Source organism: Zootoca vivipara, chromosome 3, assembly GCF_963506605.1.
Source record: "Zootoca vivipara chromosome 3, rZooViv1.1, whole genome shotgun sequence".
Lineage (NCBI taxonomy): Eukaryota > Metazoa > Chordata > Lepidosauria > Squamata > Lacertidae > Zootoca > Zootoca vivipara.
In genome coordinates, this window is record NC_083278.1 from 104,662,529 (window position 1) to 104,675,019 (window position 12,491).

The 12,491-nt window shown below is 43.0% G+C and overlaps 1 protein-coding gene across 7 annotated transcripts in view; it reads left to right on the plus strand.

Annotated features, from left to right (window-relative positions):
* SLC8A1 (solute carrier family 8 member A1) overlaps positions 1-12,491 on the plus strand; it is a 297,760-nt gene that overhangs the window by 273,883 nt on the left and 11,386 nt on the right. For all 7 annotated transcript variants that reach the window (XM_035111007.2, XM_035111006.2, XM_060273067.1 and 4 more), the window contains one exon: positions 2,397-2,672. In XM_035111007.2, the coding sequence (XP_034966898.1) occupies positions 2,397-2,672 (276 nt within the window). The remainder of the gene's footprint in view (positions 1-2,396; positions 2,673-12,491) is intronic.

Here is a 12,491-nt window from a genome sequence, read left to right on the forward strand (position 1 = left end):
AAACACAGGGTTACAAAATACAGAGTAATACTTCTGAGCAGATGGTCTGGGCTTGAAGCAGTCAAGCCCAGACGTGTTAACCGACTTCTTCACCGGTGGTGAGGGGGGGAGTGACCTGAGTCTAGCAATATAGTCCTATGGTCTTAACCACTTCATGCCTTAACTAGCCCTAAGCTTGATAGTTATATTTAACTGCGATTCCCCACACCTTATTCATTGGCACACTTTTTAATAAAACCAGTGTGTTGGGTCTAGGGATGAGGGGGACACTCTGTTCAGCTCACATTTTCAATGCACAATTCAGACTTCCTAAAACAATACATGAACAGAAATATCTGTCAATCAGAGCACTTCCATTAAAAAAAATGTATATTAGAGGAAAGTGTGAGTAACAATGCATGTCTCAATGAAAATAATATTAAAAAATGCATTGCATTAAGGAAAATTGCTTACAAAAAAAGTATATATATGAGACAAAATTGCATACAAAATGTGTCCATTCAAAGAGAAAAAATACTAAAATGCTGACAGATTTTCATGAGGGCTCTTTTAAAAATATGCAAATTGGTGCAGAAACGGGTCAAACTGAACTTAAGAGAGGAAAGCAGAGAGACTGAAAGAAACCGTAATTGACAGGTCCATCCATCTCTAACTGGGTTCATGTTCTGCTACACCAACCAGCAAGGGAAAGAAAGATGTGTTTCTAATTGGGACAGTGCTGAGAAATGCAATGAATTTAATGGAACTTTTAAAACTCTTTGGGATATTTAACAGTTGAATTTTGCCTATTGCTCCTCTGCAGAACCACGCAAGAAGAGTGAGTAACGTGTTTGTGTGTTTTGTTCTTCTCTCTCTCTCCTCTTATTGCTCCTATTCTGTTCTTACTTCTTTTACCTCTTTTCTTTACAATTTCAGGTGGTAGGCTGGTTAACTGGGGGTGGGGAAATTTTTTTGCTTGGAAGGTGTGTGACAGCGTGGGGTGTGTGCTACTTTATGTTTCCATTGCATGTGTGGTTTTCTCATTGTTGATGGGTCGTTTAATAAAACAGTACCAATCGTTATTAAGAAAAATTAAATTGAAAACCCTGGAAATGGCCACATTCAAAAATCACAGTGAAAATCATAAACCATGGTTTACTGTGCAAGAGCCCATTATGCCCACTTCACTATTACCTGCCAGTGCTGCAGAGAAACAAACTATGATTCCTAGTTTTGCTTTATTCATCATGGGTTGTTTTTTTTGCTCCAAGAAACCACAGTCTACAGTCAAGGTTTGTTCTTGATCCTAGTTTATTGGAGCAAAACATACAACAATCCCTGTTTGGGATGTAATGCTAAACTAGGAATCATTGTTTGTTCCCACTATATGTTAGTGGGGAGGAGCGAAACATGAGCACACATTTATGGTATGCCATTAACTATGGTTTACTTTGACCTGTGATTTCAAGTGAAGCGGGGGAATAGAGGTGTACAAAATCATGCAAAGCATAGGAAAAATAAATAGAGATAAAGCATTAGATGACTGATCACGAGGGCACAATTTTCATCTGTGCGTTGTGAGTTAAAGCCATGCTTTATGCAATATGAACTGAAAATTAAAATATTAAAGATGGCCTTTCCTTGTAACCATGAGCGATAACTTTTGTTTATTAGGCTGCATGCTACTTTCCTTCAGTTTGTTAAAAAGGCACCTATGGTAAGGCTGTGGTTAATATGTAAATATTGATATATATATTCAGTTAATGAGTTAAAAGAATGTATCTTGTGGATTGACAGCCCTGTTTGAAAAACCGGCCTTGCATATGTGCCTCTGCACAACCTCTTCTTTTAAACATAATCATAATTATCCTGATTCTGTGAAATGTTGAGGTGATGGACAGTGAACACAATGCAAAGAAACCACCTTATTTGTCTGCTTCATTACAACAACAACATGTGGATTTTTGTGTACCAGCAGCTTTGGGAAGGACCAGGTGTGCGCTGTGGGTAATGAGGCAGTGTGCCATTTGGAAATCCGGTCGCACCATCAACCAAAGTGGTTCATGCCATAAGCGCCACGGGCAGAAATAATAATAAAGCATATGAATCTATAAAACCACCTTATGTGGACTCATATCATTGCTCTGTCTAAGCCAGTTCTGTCCACTCCAGTTGGTACCTCTGGCACCTTTTCCCACCATGGTATTTAGCAGCATCCAGGTGCTTTCAACTACAACTCCCATCACCCCCAACCACCATGGCCAGCTGGGAGTTGTAGTCCACAGGGACCAGGTTGGGGAAGGCTGCTATCTGGGGAGCATCCAGCATCAATTTAGTATACACCAGCTGCAAGTGACTAGAAAAGCCAGTTTTTCACTGATGCCTCTCTCTTCCCGCGTTGTTGCTCATTTTTCCAGGAGAGGACGACGACGACGACGAATGTGGGGAAGAGAAGCTGCCCTCCTGCTTTGACTATGTGATGCACTTTCTGACCGTCTTCTGGAAGGTCCTTTTTGCCTTTGTCCCCCCTACGGACTACTGGAATGGTTGGGCTTGTTTTGTTGTGTCCATCTTAATGATCGGCCTTCTGACGGCGTTCATCGGGGACTTGGCGTCCCATTTTGGCTGTACCATTGGGCTGAAGGATTCTGTGACTGCAGTTGTGTTCGTTGCATTGGGGACTTCAGTGCCAGGTAAAAAGAAAAAAAAGAAACAACACCAAAAACCATAAATGCAAATATAGTCACAATAATTCCGTGCCTTGCCAATGTTTTTCATGCCATCGTACTCGGCTGTGTGTGGGGGGGGATCCCAAGAGACCTGGCAACAGTCCAGGATTTTCCATCTGGACTGTGTGTCTATGCAATTTGTAACACAGATTGTAGGAGGGAGATTTAGTTAACAATTATCAACCCATTTATTTCCAAAACAATTATTTGAGAACCAAGCAGGTTATTCTAGAATATGTAATGGGCTGCTTGCAACCTTAGTCCGTTTACTTCTAAGTATCCTTAGTTAAATTGTAAGGAGCTTGTTACTTGTTCTATGAGTCATTTTGTAAAAATGCACATAGCAGTAGAAGAAGAGTTTGGATTTGATATCCCGCTTTATCACTACCGGAAGGAGGCTCAAAGCGGCTAACATTCTCCTTTCCCTTCCTCCCCCACAACAAACACTCTGTGAGGTGAGTGGGGCTGAGAGACTTCAAAGAAGTGTGACTAGCCCATGATCACCCAGCAGCTGCATGTGGAGGAGCGGAGACGCGAACCCGGTTCCCCAGATTACGTGTCTACCGCTCTTAACCACTACACCACACTGGCTCTCCAGTAGGTTCTGGGGAGCCAAATCAGAAGGGTAGTAAGGAGAGAATTAACCTTCTTGCCCCCTGCTACCAATAAGAGCTTCCCTCTGTGCACAGAGCAGCTTGGGGCAGATTGGTTTTTGTCAGGATTGGGTGGAAGCTTAAACTACTATTCCCTGCTCCCCACAGACCCAGTTCTGATCAGGGCGCCCAAATACTGCCGTTTGTATTTTCAAAGCCATTAATTAAACAACGCATTTAGTGTCACGAGTCGTTTGGCCCATATACAGACAAGAGACTCCTGATGATTCAGATGAAGCTCAGTTAATCAGTTGCAGAGGAGAGCAGTGAATTAACCTTATGTATTGTTTGCACCCGCTTGTACCCCTGTTTGGAGCACATGGGTCAAATTTTAAGCTGCGTATTAAAACCTTATACAAGAAATCAGGGGAAATAATCGGGTCAGAGAACAATTAAAGGCATTAAACAAAACAAAACAAAATGTTCTTGAGCAAGAGTCCTATGGTAAATATTTTCTGCCAACCAGATACTTACATTATTAACCCAAGAATCTAATGGAAGAGTCCTCATAAGAGTTTGAAATAATTGCTGTGTTTCGGGTGTTGCTTTTCTCCAAATATATATTCGATGAGTGCATAACCAAAGACAGAGATGAGGAGTCTGTGGCCCTCTAGTTGTTGCTGAACTCCAGCTCCCATCAGCCCCAGCCAGCATGGAACCCACTGCCTTATCACACGGGGGAAGGAGCGAGGACAAAATTTGATGCCCGCAAAGCCAGATAAGCAAGGCACCAGAGGTTCTCCTATTAAAGCCCCATTTATATGAGCGAGAGCAGTGCAATAGTGCTGCTGTCAGAACAGCTCTTATCCATCAGCCACGTGTGCTGAAACCCATCACATACAAGGGAGCTATATGCAAAATATGTTGGCTGCATGCTGGAAAAAATCCCCAGGGGCCTAAGTCTTTTACGCTGGGCACCGTTGACAGTGACAGTGGTTCTTAAGCTGTCGCCCCATATGCTAAAGAGGTAACCCACTTCCCACTTTAAATCTAGGCTGAAGAGCAGCGTGCGTCTTCCAGTATGAGCTGAAGCTTGTTTTATTCCAGGTCCAAATTCTTTGTTCATATAACACAGAATTATCTGCATCGGCTGCTTGTTCTTTCGGATGCTCCAGGGTCTCAAGCAGAGACGGATCTTTCCCATCCACTGTTACATGACCCTGTTAAGGGGAGCCACCGTGGTTTGACCCTGGGACCGCCCACCTTTGAAGCATGTGCTCTGCTGCTGAGCTATACTCCCTCTCTCAAGTGTTGCTTCCACCAGCAGCAGCAAGTGCAGTAGACACTTCAAACAAAACAACCTTCTTCCACCCTGTATGTGGTTCTCCATGCACGCATGGCACATATACCAGTGTGCCCTAGCAGTAAAGGGCAAATTTAGAGGCTGAGTTTTAATGCAAAAACTTTTGAAAGTCTTTTCCCATGTGGTGTCCATGAAGTCATGCAGTGATCTGCAAAGAGCAAGTAAACGAGAATAGTCGTTCTCAGTACAGTAGAGATTTTAAGAAACATTTGCCCATTACTGGTTCCATCTGATATGAATTACCTCTGCCCACTGGGCTGCCAGCACTGCACCGATCTGTAACATCATATGTCAAGGAAGGAGTCCAGGATGTAGCTAATTCCCAAGCCAGCTCTGTCCCTGTTCCAGTTAGCATGGCAATGGCTCTTCCCATGTAGTTTTGGGCTTAGTATTTTTTTTCAAGCAGTGTTGAAGGACACACACTGCAGCCCTTAGCTTGCCACTAAGGCATTCACCTCCAGGGGCTGATGGACTCCAATTCCCATCAGCCCCAGCCAGCTCTGTCCGGTGATCTGGATGCTAAGCTACACACACTTTTGCACTGTGAAGAGCATAACAATACTGACCTCCGTTGCAGGGACATTGTGAGGAGCACCAGGCTAATGCATGTGACCTGCTTTGAAACACTTGGAAAGTGTTGTCTAAGAGGGATGGACCTGCTCTGCAAAATCTATGGGTTCTGGGGCTGTGCTAGGACAAAGAGGAGGTGACTTTGTTAGCATTTCTCTAACCCTCCAATCCATCCTAGCTCTGACCTGTGGATCTATTATATAAAACTGTATTTGCATGAGAACTGAGAGGTCATTCAGTCTGAGGGAAAGGTTTCATGGCTGGGTTGTTTTCAGGAACAGTTCTTCCAAAAATATCTCATGCCATCTATCATGCATCTCTCATATGCTGGAAGCAAGATGTGTGTGTGTGTGTGTGTGTGTGTGTGTGTGTGTGTGTGTGTGTGTGTTCCCCTAGCATCCCCAAACATGTAAAGCCTTTTTTTCCCCCACTTCAAAGCAGCTTCAGCCAACCTTTCATTTCTGAATATAACAGCTACTTTCTAGCATGTTCATACACAGTTCCTGAAAACAGAGTGGCATTTAGCATCGGGGGCTGTCTTTTGCTGCAGGAACAGCTAATGAAACTCTGTTTTAATGACTATCGAAATAGAAAGCTCCCTTTTCTGTTGGTGCAACGTCGGTTCACGTTACTTTGAAAGAGCAAACTCGTTATGAAACTTGTCACAGTCTCTAAAAGTTACTTACACTTCTGTAAGCCTGTTAAGGGCTGAGGCGCTTACAGAAGGGAAGAGGGCCACTCTGCAGCGCAATGGTGACATTTAACTGCATTGCAAATGCGCAGCGCAGCATCAAAATCAAGTAACTTGCAATGAAAAGCTAAACCAAGGGGATTTCCAGCCGCCGCCACCCCCCGCCGCCAAGCAGTCATCACTTATCCTGAGAAAATATGCAGATTATAAATGATCAGCCTGACAATAATCTTTTCTACAATGAAAATGACAGCTTAATTCTTGAACAGGCATCTATAACCATCCCCATTCTCTGTGAAAGCATACCATTAATAAATGACACTTTACAGTACGTTTCCGAGCACAATTCAAAGTGTTGGTGCTGACCTTTAAAGCCCTAAACGGCCTCGGTCCGGTATACCTGAAGGAGCGTCTCCACCCCCATCGTTCTGCCCGGACACTGAGGTCCAGCTCCGAGGGCCTTCTGGCGGTTCCCTCACTACGAGAAGCTAAGTTACAGGGAACCAGGCAGAGGGCCTTCTTGGTAGTGGCACCCACCCTGTGGAATGCCCTCCCACTAGAGGTCAAAGAGAACAACAACTACCAGACCTTTAGAAGGCATCTCAAGGCAGCCCTGTTTAGGGAAGCTTTTAATGTTTGATGGATTTCTGTATTTTAATGTTTGATGGATTTCTGTATTTTAGAATTTCTGTTTTGTTGGAAGCCGCCCAGAGTGGCTGGGGGAACCCGGCCAGATGGGCGGGGTATAAATAATAAATTATTATTATTATTATTATTATTATTATTATTATTATTATTATATTATTATTATTATACCAAATTTGCAACGTAGCCTCATTTATTAATTGCTGCTTATTTCTGTAGCGTAAATCCGCACTGTAATAATGCCTGCATATGATATAGCAATTTGAAATGTTCCAAGTGGTTCAGTAAATATTAGCTCTTTAATCCTTACAACAACGACCTTAGGTAACCTCATTGGGATAGGGAACCTGTGGCCCTCAAGATATTGTTGGCTACAGTTCACATCCTATTTGGCCCCAGCCAATGCTGGTTGGGGCTGATGGGAGATGGAGTCCAGCAGCTTTTGCGACATCACAGGTTCCCCATCCCTGATACGCCACCATAGCAAGATTCCATCTGCCTGCCTAATTCTAACGGACTGGGCTTTGAGCAGAGAAGTGCCATATCAGCATCATGGCGCTTAGCAAATTAATCAGTTTAACAAGGGACAAACACTTTAACCATTCTTTTTCTTTGTTGAATATTTATTCATTCATTTCACTTATTATCGCCCTTCATCTAAGGATCACAGGGTGTAAATCACACTGTTTCAAGTTGAAGTTAACTCTTCATTAGCAAAAGCAGAATTGGCACAGGAGTGTCAGGCCTAATGAGCACAGCAACTCATCTCCAGTAGGCCTTGCCCCCATGAAGCAGTTGCTCAGATTGAAGGTTCCCCACCTCCCCCACAGCTGCCTAAGTCCCCAAGCAACCGGAGGCTGTGCCTGTGTATCACCAATCTCTCCTCCACCATCTTCATACCTCTTCTGGTTCCGGGAAACAAGAGGGTAGGAGAACTTGTTGCAGCAGGAGGGGGAGACACCTGTGGCTCTTCACCAGCCCGACTCATGTCTCTGCCTCTTGGCCTCCGTCTTCTCCCTCACCTGATCCAGCTTCTGCACCTGATTCTGGATGTCTTTCTACCACAGACTTTCTCTGCTCCCTAAGTCCCATTACCTCCTCAGCTTCTGGCACCTCCTTTCCCCAGTCTTCTCCCTCTTCATTGTGCCACCAGGCTGGTAGTTTTCTTCCCCTAGGGGTTCCTCAGCTGGTTTCTCCTCCCATTCCTCTGCATCCAACTAGTCCATGACCCAAGGCGGTTTACAATATAAATATCCACTCCTCCTTCCTCTGTCTGCACCGGTTTGTAATTATACCTTTACTTTTGTTTTACTGCCAGTAGAAAGGGACATTTAAAATCAACCAGAAACCTTAAATGTTGCCATGTATAATCACCCCATAGCAAGAGAGCACCTGTTCAGGGTTCTAGCTAGGCAACCAGTCATCTGCTCCTCCAGGGCACTCTAGAAGGAGTGGGGTTCTGAGCTACCATGCACAGGACTGTGCTGTAAGTTGCAAGCCCAGCCCCAGTTGCATTGATGGCACCTAGTTTTTGGCAAACGAACTTATAGGCATCTCATTACGTTGAAACAGCCATGCTGATCTTGGAGTGGAACACATTAATAAGCCAAGTAATTGAACTATCCCTATGAGTCATTCAAGTGCAACAGCAAAGTGAATATAATATATTATCAAGTTCCCGTTTCAGAGACTGGATTCCTTGGCAGATTGCAATAACATTTTATGACATAATTTAATTCCACTGACCTCAATGAATAATGAGGTGGTGCTTAAATCATGTGTAAATAATGTTCATTACCATTTTTTATAACAAAAAAACCCATGACTTTTAAAATATATTGAATATCCCATTAAATGATATAAAGAAGAGTGCAACTGACTACATAAAGTACATTATCCCATACTTGGGGCTGGAGCGGTGAGAGAATAAGGCCAGGATTTGGGGATATATGCTTCAACGTATCTCCTTACTCACTGGGGTAAGGTGCCAACAGAGTGGCTAAATTATACAGCAGATTTCTCTGGCAGATGTTTTGTCCTTTGAATTTTAAATGAATTTTCTTTTTCATAAGTTCTGGTTACAGGTAGGTAGCCGTGTTGGTCTGGATCGAAGTAAAATAAAAAAAATTCCTTCAGTAGCACCTTAAAGACCAACTAAGTTTTTATTTTGGTATGAGCTTTCGTGTGCATGCACACTTCTTCGTGTGCATGCACTTTCGTGTGCATGCACACTTTTTCATAAGCTTTGCAACTCTACAATTTTACAGAAATGTTTATTACAGTTGGATCCATCCATAAAACACAACTCCATTCCCCCATCCCATCAATTTTGTTAAACACTTGTCCCGTTCCGTCACTCTGAATGTGCAGAGATCTTTTTGTACCTGTGCGCATGCAGCTTAAAAATAATAATCACAAGAAATAGGCAAAAGAGCCATTTACTGGGCTCTACCCAGCATGCTTCAGCAAAATAGTGGTTTGTGCTTACAACATCCATATCCATTTTGATTTGGGTTTGTTTTTGTTTTTTAAAAGTTAATACAGAAGTCCTGCACAAGACTTGATATGTAGCTATACTGACATTCTCTGCTTATGTACTCCAGTGCAATCTCCAGGGCATAGCTGCCAAGTTTTCCCTTTTCTCGCGAGGAAGCCTATTCAGCATAAGGGAAAATCCCTTTAAAAAAGGGATAACTTGGCAGCTATGCTCCAGGGTAATCCCCGACACATGTTGAAATCCTGAAAGAACTTGGTTGTTGACATTCCAACAGCATGCAGCAATTGGTGTACAATAGGTGTACAACATTTGGGTTGCCAGAAACAAAGGGTAGCCCTAGCTAATGTTAGACCTACTCAAGAGTTGACCCACTGAAATTGATGGTCATGGCTAACATAGGTGCATTAATTTCAAGGGGTCTGCTTTGAGTTGAAACTAAGATACAACCCAAAATGGCTAGGTTGCACTCAGGCGAGGAGCAAATAAAAGTCGGAATGTGGTGATGGAGACCCAAATATCACCACGCACATAACAACCCGCTCACCACAAAAAAAGTGTTAATGAACCTTCACACTAGTTCTGCTTATATATGAGGGCTTCCAAATCTGCCCTTTACTGCGTAATCACCTTATTCTTTTCAATTTTTTTAAGGCCTCAGTTGGTTAGAGTGTGGCGCTTATAACTCCAAGATTGCAGGTTAGATCCCTGTATGGGACAGCTGCATATGGGTTGGACTAGATGACCCTCAGGGTCCCTTCCAAATCCACAATTCTATGATTCTAAATCTATGGTGCCATTCAGCATTTGCTGGTATCTCATAATTCTCCCCCCCCCACACACACACACACATTTTGTGGTAGAGAGTAAAACTTTATGATACCCTACCACCAAAAAATAAAAAATAACAACTTGTGAGGGAGAGGCTAGAAAAAGACTGAAAAAGACCTTCAGTTGTCTGGAGAATAAGACCAACGACTACTACTACAATAATGATTTATTACTTATACCCCGCCCATCTGATTGACAAACCACAGCCACTCTGAGCGGCTTCCAACATAATATAAAAACACATGGAGACATCAAACATTTAAAAAATTCTGCTATCCCAATTTCATGGCAATCTGCCAGCATCTGCCAGCATCTGCTTTGAGGCTCCCGTAGAAGTACACTAACTGATTTTCCATGTTAAAAGGAAATCTGGATTAAATATTTTTTAAAAAGGTACAGGGTGGCATTTTGGTGACATCATATGGATTTTGATGACATCATATGGCATTTTGATGGCATCATCTGGACAGTGCAAGGGGGAAGGTATGTGTATAGAAGCACCCTAAGTGAGCCACGGCTGCACAACATTAGTTTTCAATGACTATCAGAGAGCAACTCTTTTATAGCATTTTTCAAGTTGAAATGGCAAGGGCTGTTCTTGCCACCTACACCCCTTTTTTTTACTAGAGGTCAAACGAAGCCCAACGGTGGGTGTCTTTCGTGAGCATTGCAAGAGGCGAGCTTACAGTGCCATCCTATACAGGTCTATTGCTCAGTTCAATGCGTCTTAAGTCCCAGGTGTATAGGAATGCAGGTTCAATCTTCTGGTTTTTTCCAGGTGCATAAATGATCCATAAAATCACCCTCTCCTGTGTCTGAAAAATAGCCCATGGGGCAGTGGCCCTGACTCTGCGATGGAGTGTCTGTCAGAAATTCCTGTGGCTGCCACATCAATAGCCACAGAGGAGCCGAGTAATTCTGACATCAATTATGAAGCATAATTATTAAGTTGTTGGGGTGCTGCTGAGACAAAAGTGTGGCGAGATTGCCTTTTTTCTTCTTTCCTACAGCAATTATAGAAATTTCCAGTGTGCTATTTTTATGGGTAAAAGCAGCTTTTGAATTTCACTGTAAATTAACTTTCTTGCTATATTTATTTGGCCTTTTCTTTCCCTGGGAAAGAAGAGCTTAGCTGCCAGCTGGGATTTCATAATTCTGCATTCGAAACTCCATGGGAAGAACATGTTTCTAAAACTTCTTGTGCTGGCGGGGAGCAGTTTGGGGGCGGGGGGGGGGAGAAGGAAAGAAATTTTAAACAACCACTATTTTTTTCCATGAGCTATTCTTTATCTCCCTTTTACCTAGGTTGACCTGGGAGTGCTTAAGTGCATTAAGTAATCACTTTCTTGAACAGTTTGCTGCATCCTCTTTGATCACCCCCAAACCTTCCTAAAAATATTGACGTATGTTCCTTGGGTGGGTTTTAAATGACACTTTTCCTCCTCTAATGAAATGGATATTTATTTGTTGCTGGAGTACCACAAAGTCAACAGATGGCTCGGAAAGATAAAATAGTGGGATAGGTGGAAAATAACCAACCCTGGTTTAAAGTGCAGAGAAGGAGTCTCAGTGTAGACTTAGTAGTAGTACCGGTAGTAGTAGTAGTAGTAGTAGTAGTAATTAAATGCAACTCAAAGCAATGGAATTCTGTGCCCCTCTAAACTATGGTTTGCAAAGTAGCAACCAGCCTCAGGAAAGAGGCTGCTTCCTTTTGCCCTGCCCTTCTTTCCCCATTTGTAGAGTCAACATCCCTCCTCTCTTCCTTTGCAGGTGTTAAGTATGGCTTCAGGTTACATGTGAGCTGGTGTGATGTAGTGTCTAAGGACAGAGCTATGAATAAGAAAGTACCTGGTTGGTTTAAATCCTCTTCTCTGCCATGAGAGCTCAGGCTTTCTCTCAGGGTCAACCTATTCATCTGCAATAGAGAGGATAATGAGACTGACTTACAAGGCTGTTGGTAAAGACTGCAACCCAATAATGAATGTAAAATGCTATACAGGCAACACCCCACTTATGCAGGGGGTTATATCCTGGAGCCCCACATGCATAAGTAAAATCACGTAAAGTGGGGAGCACTCTTTAAGCACCTCTTTTCACCTGCTCTCCATGCTCTTTTTCTTTTATACAATACATTTGCTTCCAGATTTCCAGAAAGGGCAGGGAACGGTGCGGCCAAACCCTCTGCAATACAGCTTCCTCCTCCTGCCCAACAGCTATTGAGCAGGATAGCGCAGTAGTAGTGAGAGCTCCCACCTGCCATTTTGGAACCCATAAGGGGTTTTTTTTAGGGGGGGGAAGCTTTTTAAACCTTTATTTGTGGACTCACTAACAGCCCCTTCCGGCTCTGGGGTTTGAATTGAATTATTTATTTTTTATATGGCGCCATGTGCATGAGTCGATCATAGGCAAGTGTGAGTTGCTTCTACACATGTTAATGGTTATTATTACTGACAAAACCCACGTTAACCATGGGTCACTTGTGCTAGAAACCATGGCTTGGAATTGATTTTGGAATCACGGCCACGTGGGAATTTCGTTGTGTTAACCATGGTTATCAGTATGTCCCCCAAGGCTAGCAACTGGTTTGTAAAGCATC